This window comes from Phacochoerus africanus, chromosome 4 (genome assembly GCF_016906955.1).
Source record: "Phacochoerus africanus isolate WHEZ1 chromosome 4, ROS_Pafr_v1, whole genome shotgun sequence".
Classification (NCBI taxonomy): domain Eukaryota; kingdom Metazoa; phylum Chordata; class Mammalia; order Artiodactyla; family Suidae; genus Phacochoerus; species Phacochoerus africanus.
The window spans coordinates 59,824,478-59,839,313 of record NC_062547.1 but is presented as its reverse complement, the minus strand read 5'-3'; the positions used below and the strand labels follow the sequence as shown (position 1 = coordinate 59,839,313).

The following is a 14,836-nucleotide window of genomic DNA, read 5'->3' as shown; positions in this document are numbered from 1 at the left end:
AGCTCTTCAATCAATAACCTAACTGTATATCTTTTTTGTTTGTTTCTGTTTTTGCTTTTTAGGGCCATACCTGCGGCATATGGAGGTTCCCAGGCTAGGGATAGAATCAGAGCTACAGCTGCCGGCCTATGCCACAGTCACATCAACACCAGATCCGAGCCGAGTCTGCAGCCTACATCACAGCTCATGGCAACACCAAATCCTTAACCAACTGAGTGAAGACCAAGGATCGAACCTGCAACCTCAAGATTCCTAGTCAGATTTGTTTCCCTAACTGTATATCTTAAGGAACCAGAACAAGAGCAAACTAATTTTAAAGCTAACAGAAGGAAATAAAGATTAGAGTGGCAATAAATCAAACAGGAAATAGAAATACACGAGAGAAAGTAAACAAAACCAAAAGTTGGTTTTTTGAAAAGCTCAATAAAATGGACAATTTTTAAGACAGACTGCCTAAGGAAAAAAGATAAAACACTCAAATATTAAAATAAAAAATGAAAGTGGGGATACAGTAGTCCCACTTTATCTGCAGAGGATACATTCCAAGATCCCCCCAGTGGATGCTACGTACTACATACATACATACCTATGATAAAGTTTAATTTATAATTTTTTGTCTTTTTTAGGGCCACACCCAAGGCATATGGAGGTTCCCAGGCTAGGGGTTAAATTGGAGCTGTAGCTGCTGGCCTACACCACAGCCACAGCAACTCGGGATCTGAGCCGTGTCTGCAAACTACACCACAGCTCATGGCAACGCCGGATCCGTAATCCACTGAGTGAGGCCAGGGATCAAATCTGCGTCCTCATGGATGCTAGTCAGATCTGTTTCTGCTGAGCCATGACAGGAACTCCTAATTTATAAATTAAGCATAGTAAGAAATTAATGACAGGAGTTCCCGTCGTGGCGCATCGGAAACGAATCTGACTAGGAACCATGAGGTTGTGGGCTTGATCCCTGACCTCGCTCAGTGGGTTAAGGATCCAGCATTGCTGTGAGCTGTGGTGTAGGTCACAGACGCAGCTTGAATCTGGTGTTGCTGTGGCTCTGGCGTAGGCCGGCGGCAATAACTCCAATTAGACCCCTAGCCTGGGAACCTCCACATACTGTGGATGCAGCCCTAAAAAGACAAAAGACAAAAAAAAAAAAAGAAATTAATGACAATAACTAATAAAGTAGGACAGTTATAACAATACACTGTAATAAAAATTATGTGAATGTGGTTTCTCTCTTTCAAAACACTGTACAAACATAAAGCCTTTTCCATCTTTTTTTCCCCCTTTCTTTTCTTTTTACAGCTGCACCTGCAACATATAGAAGTTCCTAAGCCAGGGATCGAATTGGAGCTGCAACTGTGGCTATGTCACAGCCACAACACCCGACCCAAGCTGCATCTGCAACTTATGCTGCGGCTTGTGGCAATGCCGGATCCTTAACCCATGGAGCGAGGCCAGGGATAGAACCTGCATCCACAGAGTGGATTGGGTCCTTAACCCACTGAGCAACAATAGGAACTCCACGCCTTTTCCATCTTAACTAAGCACTTAACACACACTGTGGCCATAACTTCTGCAGTCTGAGATACAAAAGCAAAACTAGCACAAATTTCTTTTTACTTCTTCACAATTTCACGGATAGACGATTTGTTCTTACTATAGATCTTGGCAACCTCTGCTTAAGTCAAGAATTTTCACCTTTTCACTTAAAGGAAAGCACTTTATGGCTTCTCTTAGGCATGTGTGAATTGCCAGAATTACTACTTTTGTGCTTTAAGGCCATTATTAAGCAAAATAAGAGATATCAGAACATAAGCACTATTATACCATGACAGTCAATCTGATAACTGAGCAATACTAGTGACTAACAGTGGGATATGCTGAACAAAAGGATGATTCAAATCGCAGGTGGGGGGAGTGGACAGCACAAGATTTCGTCATACTACTCAAAATGGCATGCAATTTAAAACATATTATTTATTTCTGGAATTTTTCACTTAATATTTTTGGACCATGGTTGATGGTGAAAAAAAACAGAAAGGAAAAGCATAGATAAGGGGGGAATACTGTATTACTGATGACTTTACAAAAATAAAAAGAATTGTAAGAAAATACTATAGGAGTTCCCATTGTGGCTCAGTGGAAATGAATCTGACTAGAATCCATGAGGACGCAGGTTCGATCCCTGGCCTCGCTCGGTGGGTTAAGGATCTGGGTGTTGCTGTGAGCTATAGCGCAGGTCACAGACAAGGCCTGGATCTGGCGTTGCTGTGGCTGTGGTGTGGGTCAGCAGCTACAGCTCCAATTCGACCCCTAGCCTGGGAACTTCCTTATGCCACATGTGCGGCCCTAAAAGAAAAAAAAAAAAAGAAAGTAACTATAAACAAATGTGTAACTGGATAACTAGATAACTAGTTATCCAAACTGGATAACTAGACAAAGTGGACGTATTCTTAGAATGGCACAAACTAGCAAAACTAACTCAAGAAGTAACAGAAAATTTGACTAGACTTATAGTACGTAAGAAAACTGAATCAATAATCAGCCCAATTGACAAAGAAAAGTGCAACTGTTAAATTCTATCCCAGATTTAAAAGAATTAATCTTAATTCTGCTCAAGTACTTCCAAACAATTAAAGTAGAGAATTACTCCTAATGATTCTATGAGGTCAGCATTACCCTGATAACAAAGGCAGACCAATAATCCTTCTAAGTATAGAGGCAGAAATACACAACAAAATATGCGGCAAACCAAATCCATCAGCATGGTAAAATAATTATTTACTATAATGGAGTGAGATTTACTCAAGCAATGCAAACAAGAGTGGTTCAACATACAAAAATCAGTCAGTGTAATACTCCACAACAGAATAAAAGAAAGGAGTTTCTGTTATGGCTCAGCAGATTAAGAACCAAACAGTGTCCATGAGGATATGGGTTCTATCCCTGACCTCACTCAGTGGGTTAAGGATCTGGCATTGCCAAAGGCTGCGACCCAGGTTGCAGATGTGGCTTGGACCCGGCATTGCTATGGCTGTGGTATAGGCTGGCAGCTGCAGCTCTGATTTGAGCTCTAGCCTCGGAACTTCCATATGCTGCAAATGTGGCTGTTAAGAAAAAAAAGAAAAAGAATGATGGAAAAATGATCATTTCCATTGATGCAGCAAAAGCATTTGATGAAATCTAAAACTCTTTCATGATAAAAACACTCAATAAACTAGGAACTTCTTCAACATGATAAAGGGCACCTATAAAAACACAAAGCAAACATCATATTTAATGATGAAAGATCACATGCTCTTCCCTTAATGTAAGAAATGAAGCAGGATGCCAGCTTTCACCACGTCTGTTCAACATAGCAATGCAAGTCCTAGCCAGAGCAGTTAGGCAAGAAAAAGAAATAAGAGGCATCCAAACAGGAAAGGAAGAAATAAAACTATTCTTATTTGCAGATGACATGATCTTATATGTAGAAAACCCTAAAGACTATTATACAAATAAATGAACTCAGCAAAGTTAAAAGATACGTAACACAAAAGAAAGCAATTGCATTTCTCTATACTAACAAATAATCTAAAAAGGAAATGAGAATGTATTCCATTTGCAGTAACATCAAAAAGAATAACTCACTTAGGAATAAATTTAAAGAGAGGTACAAGACGTGAACGAGAAAAATACAAAACATGTTGAAACAAATGAAAGCGAGCCTAAGTAAATGGAAAGATATCCTGTGTTCTCATATTAGAAAACTTAGAAATGGAATATTTTTTTTTGTCTTTTTGTCTTTTCTAGGGGCACACCCACGGCATATGGAGGTTCTCAGGCTAGGGGTCGAATCGGAGCTGTTGCTGTTGGCCTACACCACAGCCACTAGAAAACTTAAATAGTTAACATGTCAATACTAGCCAAAGCAACCTACAAATTTAATGCAATCCCTATCAAAATCCCAACGATGTTTTTTACAGGAATGGAAAAGCCAATCTGAAAATTCATATGAAAATTCAAGGGACCTTGAAGAGCCAAAGCCTGAAAAGAACAAGGTTGGAAGACTGACAGTCTCTATTTTAAAAAATTTACCACAAAGTTACAGTAATCAAAACAGTGTGCTACTGGCATAAGGATAGACATACAAACCAGTATAATAGAATAGAGAAATAAACCCTTTACACCACATGGATTTTTTGATAAGGGTGTTAAAACCATTCAATAGAGAAAGAACAAGTCTCCTCAACAAATGGTGCTGGGAAAACTGGATCTCTGCATGCAAAAGAATGAAGCTGGACCCTTACCTTATATCATATATAAGAACTAACTCAAAATGGATTAAAGAACTAAATTTAAGAGCTAAAACTACAGAACCCTTAGAAGAAAAAAGAGATAAATCTTCAAGACCTTAGATGTGGCTATGGGTTCTTAGGACCAAAATCATATGCAACAAAAGAAAAGGTAGATTGTACTTTACTAAAATTTAAGAAGGTGAGAATACAGCCCATGAAATGAGAGAAAATATTTATAAATCATATATCTTGACTACGGGTTAATATCTAAAACAACTCCTACAACTCAACAAAAAGACAAACAACCCTATTAAAAAATGGTCAAAGGACTATAATAGACATTTCTCCAACTAAACTATACAAATGACTAATAAGAACAAGAAAAGATACTCAACACCATTAGTCATCAGGGAAATGCAAATCAAAACTACAGTGTGACTTCACTTTACACTTACTAGGATAGCTGTAATAATAATAAGGCAAGAACACGAAGAAGGCGGAACCCTTATGCACTGCTGGTGGGAATGTAAAATTGTGCAGCTGCTGTGGAAAACAGTTTGGCGAGTCCTCAATAAGTTAAAGAGAATTACCGTATGACCCAGTGATTCCACTCCTAGGTATGTATCAAAGAAAATTAAAATCAGGGATCCAAATAGCACTTGTACAGCAGAAATTAATACAACATTATAAATCAACTATACTTCAATTTAAAAAAACAACAAACAAACAGAGACAAACAGTACTTGTATGTTAATGTTCACAGCAGCACTACTGACAATCACCAAAAGGTGAAAACAACTCATCTTCCAACAACTGATGGATGGATAAACAAAATGTTTATCCATGCACTGGGATACTATTAAGCCACAGAAACAAATGAAATTCAGACACATGCTACAACACAATGAATGTTGAAAACATTGCACTAGTGAAAGATATCAGACCTTCCTAAAAGGCTTGGGAGGGGGTTGGCCCACCTGACAGAGGTGAGGGAGAGGCGTCCACATCCCTCTGCACCAGCTCAGCAGGCGGGAGCTCTACCTTGTCCTCTTCAGGCCCCCATCGGCTCTTTCGCTTCCTCTTCATAGTGGCTGTGCTGGCCAGCTTCCCCGGGGCAGCTGAAGATGGGTTGATGGTGGGCAAGGGGGCAGATGAGATGGGGCAGGCAGTGGCAGTGGGCAGGGACCCCAAGGGGGTCTCAGGAGGAGATGTATGCTTCAGTCCAAGGTCGGGTGCCATGGGGGGGCCTGTGGGACCAGCCTTGGCTTTCCGGAACTCCTCTAGCTTCTGGCGGTAGTACTTGTACCCTTGGCTGTTAGGTTCATACAGAAAGCTGCAAAGGAGAGAGGGGAACACACCATCATTGGACTTCAGCCCCCTACCCTTGGTTTAGGTCAGAAGCAGTTTGGGCTTTGTGTAGGGACACCCAAGTAGGCCAGGGTCATTTGAGACTCATGTCACATGGAGGTCTCTACCATGACTTCCTGCCCTGACAGGCTGCAGTGGCTACTGGCTTTGTTGGCCCAAACGTGAGGAATAGTGTGACATGCCCACAGCCTGTCATGACGCTGTTCCTGTAAGATGAGGGCCACTCCAAGGCCCTACCCTATCTTTTATTTTTTGGTCACACTCACAGCATGCGGAAGTTCCTGGGCTAGGGATCGAACCCTCATCACAGCAGTGACCTAAGCCCACAGTGACAATGCTGGATCCTTAATTCACTAGGCCACCAGGGAATTCCAGCCTCCACCCCATCTTTACAGTCCTCCACCCCAGTCACACTATCATTGATCCCCTGCCTGGAAGGAGAAGGCACAGCCTCCCTCAGACCTTCCCCAGGTTCTGCGGAGCTTTTCCCCCTGCAGTCTTAGTTGAGTGCACTGATGCTTACAAACAAAGAAATCCTGAGGTTTGAGAGACACCTGCTGCCAGAAAGGGCTGGATTTGTCCACAAACTGACAGCTGGGCACATCTGTGCTCCTTTCTGATGCATCCTTGAAAGGCATCAACAGTGGAAAGAGCCAAAACAAAGACACTGAACACTGGAACAGAGAGCTCACAGCTAGCCTTACTGGAAGCTATAGGTGCCCAAGTGCAGAGGAGGTGGTGCTGAGTTCAGAGCTGGCAGAGGCTGCAGCTCCTGCTGCATCTGCCCGGCATCTCTCAGACTATGTATGTATTAAGCCAATAGTCCTACCTCTGGAGTCCACACCAGAGGAAGAGTCACAGCCCAGCTCCACACAGCAAAACCTGTACACAGCAGAGATCACACAGCTCTTAACAAGGGGTTAGACTTGCATTCATGAACTTGGAATGATAGTCATAGGACAATGCTATTCTGCAATGCAACATACAGGCTCAAGAACACTGTAAATTTCTTTTTTTTTTTTTTAAATTTCCTTTTTAGGGCTGCTCCCATGGCATATGGAAGTTCCCAGGCTAGGGGTCAAATAGGAGCTGTAGCCGCCGGCCTATGCCGCAGCCACAGCAATGTTAGATCCGAGCCACATCTGCGACCCACAACACAGCCCATGGCAACACCAGGTCCTTAACCCACTGAGCGAGGTCAGTGATTGAACCTGCAACCTCGTGGTTCCTAGTTGGATTCATTTCTGCTGAGCCACAACAGGAACTCCATGTAAATTCCTTTTTTATGAAAGAACTTTAGCAGAAAAAACCCACAGATTATTTCAACATGAAAACAGGGAGAAGAATGGAAGGACTCTCAGACCCACTAACATTGGTACCTAAGGTGGGATGGAGGGACAAGGTGATTATGGCATCTTCTCTGTACTCCTGGGTCACGGTACAAGCATGTACACACTTCAGAAAACCAAGTGAGGAACATTTGTAGAAATTAAAAGAAACAATATCAACAAAATTGTTAATCTAGCCAGACTAAGAAAAAAAGAGAGAACACAAATTACTAATAACAGATAGGAAAAAGGGGCCATTACTACAGATGCTATGGAGATTAAAATTACTGTGGATTACTATGAACAACTCTATGCCCACAAATCTGAAATGATACAACCTGCCAGAAATCACACAAGAAGGTCTGAACAGGTCTATTGCTATTAAAGAAATTAAATCAGTAGTTAACAACCTTCCAAAATTCACCAGTGAATGCTACCAAACATGAAAGGAAGAAACTATACCAATTCTGTACAATCCATTTGAAAAGACAGAAGCAAAGAAAATACTTCCTAATTCACTCAAATACCAAACCAGACAAAAACTGCAGACCAACATTTCTCATGAACATAGATGTACAAATCCTCAATAAGATATTCGCAAACCTCATCCACTAATGTATGAAAAGGATGATACACCACAACCAAGTGGGATTCATCCTAGGCATACAAGACTGGTTAAACATTTGAAAATCAAGTAATGCAATCTATCAAATCAATAGGTTAAAAAAAGAAAAATGACATGGTCATATCAATCACTAGAGAAAAAAGCATTTAACAAAATCTAATACCCATTTATGAGGAAAACTCTCAGTAAACTAGGAATATAGAACTTCCTCCACTTAATACAGAATATCTACCAAAAAACCTATGGCTAACATCATACTTAATGATAAGAAACTTCAAGCTTTTGAAGTCAGAAGAGAAACAAGAATATTCTTCCCTCTCCAATGCCTTTCATCACCATCCTGGAAACACTAGCTAATGCAACAAGAAAAGGAAATAGAAGGTATACTGATTGAGAAGGGAAAGATATGACATAATTGTCTATATAGAAAAAACAGATGAAAGAATAGACAAAAACTCCCTCCTGGAACTAAAAAGCTATTACAGCAAGGTTGCAGTATGTAAGGGTTTTTTTTTTTTTTTTTTTTGGTCTGTTTGCCATTTCTAGGGCCGCTCCCGTGGCATATGGAGGTTCCCAGGCTAGGGGTCTAATTGGAGCTGTAGCCACTGGCCTATGCCTGAGCCACAGCAACCTCATGGCTCCTAGTCAGATTCGTTAACCACTGAGCCACGGCGCGAACTCCTGCAGTATGTAAGATTAATCTACAGAAGTCAATGACGTTCTTATATACCAGCAATGAAGAAGTGGAATTTGAAATTAAAAACACAAATACCATTTACACTAGCATTCCCCAAAATGAAATTGTTAGGTATAAGCCTAAAAATATATACAAAATCTATACGAGGAAAACTAAAAAACCTCTGATGAACAAATTCAAGAATGAAATAAATGAAGAGATATTCCATGTTCACAGAAAGGAAGATCCAACTCTGTCAAGATATCAGTTATTCCCAACATGACTTCTAGATTCAACACAATTCCCATCAAAATCAGTTATTCTGGGACTGGAGCTCAACTTCTCTCCTAAAAACAACAAAATTAAATTCACAACTAAAGACTGAGCACTCTTCACCCAAATGGACTGGAAACCTTAAAAAAGATATCCTATTCCAGAAGAAAAAGAGGAGGACACATCAAGAGGTAGGAGGGGCAATTTCACCATATAAACAACCACATACTTCCTGGGTGGGAAGCTCCACAGACTGGAAACTAACTGGTTCACAGAGACTCAGCTACAGGAGTGAGAGTTCTGAGCCCCACATCAAACTCTCATGTGTGGGGATCTGGCATGGGGAGAAAGAGCCCCTGGAGCATCTGGCACTGAAGACCAGTGGGGCTTGTGCGCAGGAGCTCCACGGGACTGGGGGAAACGGAGACCCCATTCTTAAAAGGCACACACAGACTTTCACGTGCTCTGGGTCCCAGGGCAAAGCAAAGTCTCCATGGGAATCTGAGTCAAACCTCACTACAGTATTTGGAGGACATCCTGGGAAAACAGGGGTGAACATGGCTTGTTGTGAGGCAAGGACATTGAAAGCAAAGATCTCAGCAATATTCAGCAGCCATACCTTTCTCTGGAGGTGGCCATTTTGGGAAAATCTGGCCCTACCCCTCACTCTGCTGCTGAGAAGCCCTAGGGCAAACAACAACCCAGGTGGGATCACAGCCCCACCCCTCAGTAAACAGGCTACCTAAAGACCCCTCAGGCACACAGCTGCCTCTAATCCCATCCAGAGACTAAACCCCACCCAACAGAGGGATTAGAATCAGCTCCACCTACCAGGGGGCAGGCATCAGCCCCTCCCATCAGGAAGCCTACAGCAAGCCCCCCATACCAACTTCAGCCACAGGGGGGCAGACATCAGAAGTAAGAGAGACTACAATTCTACTCTCTGTAAAAAGGTCACCACACCAAAAACCTATACAAATGAAAAGACAGAGAACTATAACTCAGATGAGGGAGAAAGGAAAAATCCCAGAATATCAGCTAAGCAAAAAGGAGATTCCCAGCCTCCAGGAAAAAGACTTTAGACTGTTGATGCAAGACATTAGAAATAAACCGGAGGCAAAGATGGATAACATACAGGAAACACTGAGCAAAGAGATACAAAATATAAAACTTAAACAAGAAGAGATGCAAAATACAATAACTGAAAAAAGTCACCAGAAGCAGCTAACAGCAGAATACAGGAGGCAGAAGAACGAATAAGTGAGGTGGAGGACAGATTAGTGGAAATAACAGATGTGCGGAATATAAAAGAGAAAAAAGACTGAAATGAAATGAAGAGAGTCTCAGAGAACTCTGGGACAACATTAAATGCACCAACATCCATATTACAGGGGTGCCAGAAGGAGAAGAAAGAGAGAAGGAGACAGAAAAAATATTCCAAGAGATAATAGCCAAAAACTTCCCTAATATGGGGAAGGAATCACTCAAATCCAGGAAGCACAACGAGTACTATATAAAATAAACCCAAGGAGGAACACCCAGAGACACATATTAATCAAACTGACAAAAATTAAAGACAGAGAAAATCTTGAAAGCAGCTAGGGAAAAGAAACAAATAACATACAAGGGAACCCCAATAAGGTTATTGGCAGATTTTTCAGCAGAAAATCTGCAGGCCAGAAGGGAGTGGCATGATATACTTAACGTGATGAAAGGAAAAAATCTCTAACCAAGATTACTCTACCCAGTAAGGCTCTCATTCAGATATGAAGGAGAAATCAAAACCTTTACAGATAAGCAAAAGCTGAGAGAATTCAGCAACACTAAACCAGCCTTACAACAAATACTAAAGGAACTTCTATAGGCAGAAAAGAACAAGAAGGAAAGAAAAAAGAACGGCAAAAGCAAATCCAAAGCAATTAATAAGATGGCAATAAGAATATACATATCAACAATTACCTTAAATGTTAATGAACTAAATGCCCCAATCAAAAGACACAGACTGACTGAATGGATACAAAAAAAAGATCCATAATATATACGTTATCTTCAAGAGACCGACTTCACTTCTAGGGACACACACAGATTGAAAGTGAGAGAATGGAAGAAAATATTTCACGCAAACAGGGATCAAAAGAAAGCTGGAGTAGCAATACTCATATCAGACAAAATACTTTAAAATGAAGAATATTTCAAGAGACAAGGAAGGACATTACATAATGATCAAAGGATCAATCCAAGAAGAAGATATAACAATTTTAAATATCTACGCACCCAACATAGTTTCACCACAATATATAAGGCAACTGCTAACAACCTTAAAGGACAAATCGACAACAACACAATCATAGTGGGAGACTTTGACACCCCACTTACAGCAATGGACAGATCAACCAGACAGAAAATCAATAAGGAAACACAGGCCCTGAATGATGCATTAAACCAGATGGACGTAATAGATATTTATAGGACATTCCATCCAAAAGCAACAGAATACACATTCTTCTCAAGTGCACATGGAACATTCTCTAAGATGGATCATATCCTGGGCTACAAATCCAACCTCGGTAACTTTAAGAAAATTGAAATCATATCAAGCATCTTTTCTGACCACGATGCTATATGACTGGAAATCAACAATAAGAAAAAAAATGCAAAAAACACAAACACGTGGAGACTAAACAACATGCTACTAAACAACCAATGGATCACTGAAGAAATCAAAGAGGAAATTAAAAAGTACCTGGCAGCAAACGACAATGAAGATACGACACTCCAAAACCTATGGGATGCAGCAAAAGCTGTTCTAAGAGGAAAGTTTATAGCAATACAAGCCCACCTCAGGAAACAAGAAAAAGCTCAAAGAAACAAGCTAACTTTACATCTAAAGCAGCTCGAGAGAGAAGAAAAGACAAGACCTAAAGTTAGTAGAAGGGAAGAAATCATAAAGATCAGAGCAGAAATCAATGAAATAGAAACAAAGAAAACCATAGGAAAGATCAATGAAATGAAAAGCTGGTTCTTTGAAAAGATCAACAAAATTGATAAAACCCCTAGCCAGACTTAGCAAGCAAAAAAGAGAGAGGACTCAAATCAATAAAATTAGAAATGAAAAAGGAGAAGTAATAATGGACATCACTGAAATACAAAGGATCATAAGAGACTACTATATGCAACTATATGCCCATAAAACAGAAAACCTGAAAGAAATGGACAAATTCTTAGAAAAGTACAATCTTCCAAGACTAAACCAAGATGAAATAGAAAAGATGAATGGACCAATCTCAAGTACTGAAATTGCAACTGTGATTAAAAAACTTCCAAAAACAAAAGTCCAGGACCAGATGGCTAATTCTATCGAACATTTAGAGAAGAGCTAACACCTCTCCTTCTGAAACTATTTCAAAAAATTGCAGAGGAAGGGATACTCCCAAACTCATTCTATGAGGCCACCATCACCTTGATACTAAAACCAGACAAAGATACCACAAAAAAGAAAACCACAGGCCAATTTCACTGATGAACATCGATGCAAAAATCCTCAACAAAATACTAGCAAACCGAATCCAACAATACATTAAAAGGATTGTACATCATGATCAAGTGGGATTGATCCCAGGGATGCAAGGGTTCTTCAATATCCGCAAATCTATCAGTGTGATACCCACATTAACAAATGGAAGAATAAAAACCATATGATCCTCTCAACAGAGGCAGAAAAAGCCTTTGACAAAATCCAACACCCGTTTCTGATAAAAACCCTTCAGAAAGTGGGCATAATGGGAACCTACCTCAACATAAATATATGACAAACCCCACAGCAAACATCATTCTCAGCGGTGAAAAGCTGAAAGAATTTCTGCTGAGATCAGGAACAAGACAAGGATGTCTGCTCTCGCCACTACTCTTCAACATAGTTCTGGAAGTCCTAGCCACAGCAATCAGAGAAGTAAAAGAAATAAAAGGAATCCAAATTGGCAAGGAAGAAGTAAACCTATCACTATTTGCAGAGGACATGGTACTATACCTAGAGAAGCCTAAAGACTCTACCAGAAAACTGATAGAGCTCATCCACGAATTTGGCAAAGTCACAGGATACAAAATCAATACACGGAAATCAACAGCATTTCTATACCCTAACAATGAAAGAGGAGAAAAAGAAATTAGGGAAGCAATCCCGTTTATCATCGCATCCAAAAGAATAAAATACCTAGGAGTAAACCTACCTAAAGAGACAAAAGACCTGTACTCTGAAAATGTTAAGACACTGATGAAGGAAATCAAAGATGACACAAATAGATGGAAAGATATACCATGCTCGTGGACTGGAAGAGTTAATATTATCAAAATGACTATACTACCTAAGGCAATCTACACATTCAATGAAATCCCTATCAAATTACCAAGGACATTTTTCACAGAACTCGAACAAAATATTCTAAAGTTTCTTTGGAAGCACAATGGACCCAGAATAGCCAAAGACACCCTGAAAAAGAAAAACAGAGCTGGAGGAATCAGGCTCCCAGGCTTCAGACTATACTACAAAGCAACAATCATCAAAACCATATGGTACTGGCACAAAGACAGAAATATAGATCAGTGGAACAGGATAGAAAGTCCAGAATTAAGCCCACGCACCTACAGCCAACTAATCTATGACAAAGGAGGCAAGGATATACAATGGATAAAGGACAGCTTGTTCAATAAGTGGTGCTGGGAAAACTGGACAGCCACATGAAAAAGAATGAAATTAGAACCCTCCCTAACACCATACACAAAAACAAACTCCAAATGGATGAAAGACCTAGGTCTAAGACCAGACACTATAAAACTCTTAGAGGAAAACATAGGCCAAACATTCTCTGACATAAACCACAGCAACATCTTCTCAGATCCACCTCTTAGAGTATTGACAATAAAAACAAAAATAAACAAATGGGACCTAATCAATCTTCAAAGTTTCTGCACAGCAAAGGAAACTCTAAACAAAATGAAAAGACAACCCACAGAATGGGAGAAAATCTTTGCAAGTGAATCAACTGACAAGGGATTGATCTCCAAAATTTATAAACAACTTCTGCAGCTCCATACCAAAAAAAACAAACTAGCCTATCAGAAAATGGGCACAAGATCTAAACAGACAATTCTCAAAAGACAACATACAGATGGCTGAGAAACACATGAAAAGATGTTCAGCGTCACTCATTATTAGAGAAATGCAAGTCAAAACCACTATGAGGTACCACCTTACACAAGCCAGAATGGCCATCATCAAAATGTCTACAAACAATAAGTTTGGAGAGGGTGTGGAGAAAAAGGAACCCTAGTACACTGTTGATGGGATTGTAAATTGGTACAACCACTGTGGAGAGCAGTATGGAGATTCCTCAGAAAATTAAACATAGAACTACCATTTGATCCAGCAATCCCACTCCTGGGCATCTATCCAGAGAAAACCATGACTTGCAAAGACACATGTACCCCAATGTTCATTGCAGCACTATTTACAATAGCCAAGACATGGAAATAAACTAAATGTCCATCGACAGAGGAGTGGATCAAGAAGCTGTGGTACATATACACAATAGAATATTACTCAGCCATTAAAAAGAACGAAATACCGGCATTCTTAGCAACATGGATGGACCTAGAAACTATCATGCTAAGTGAAGTCAGCCATACAATGAGACACCAACATCAAATGCTTTCACTGACATGTGGAATCTGAAAAAAGGGCAGACGGAACTTCTTTGCAGAACAGATGCTGACTCACAGACATTGAAAAACTTATGGTTTCTGGAGGAGACAGTTTGGGGGGGTGGGGGATGTGCCTGGCTTGTGGGATGGAAATCCTGTAAAATCAGATTGTTATGATCATTATACAACTACAGATGTGATAAATTCATTTGAGTAATAAAAAAAAATGAAGTAAAAAAAATATCAGGAGTTCCCGTCGTGGCACAGTGGTTAACAAATCTGACTAGGAACCATGAGGTTGCGGGTTCGGTCCCTGCCCTTGTTCAGTGGGTTAACGATCCGGCGTTGCCGTGAGCTGTGGTGTAGGTTGCAGATGCGGCTCGGATCCCGCATTGCTGTGGCTCTGGCGTAGGCCGGTGGCTACAGCTCCGACTGGACCCCTAGCCTGGGAACCTCCATATGCCGCGGGAGCAGCCCAAAGAAATAGCAAAAAGACAAAAAATAAATAAATAAATAAAGTTTATACAGAGTCAAGAGACCCACAACAGCCAACACAATATTGAAGAAGAACAAAGTTGGAGGACAGACACTACCT

The 14,836-nt window shown here is 40.4% G+C and overlaps 1 protein-coding gene across 1 annotated transcript in view; it reads right to left on the bottom strand.

Moving 5' to 3' along the window:
• Nucleotides 1-14,836, bottom strand: part of SUGP1 (SURP and G-patch domain containing 1) — a 39,992-nt gene that overhangs the window by 5,961 nt on the left and 19,195 nt on the right. Inside the window, exon 8 of the mRNA XM_047776441.1 lies at nt 5,252-5,607. Coding sequence (XP_047632397.1) covers nt 5,252-5,607 — 356 coding nt within the window. The remainder of the gene's footprint in view (nt 1-5,251; nt 5,608-14,836) is intronic.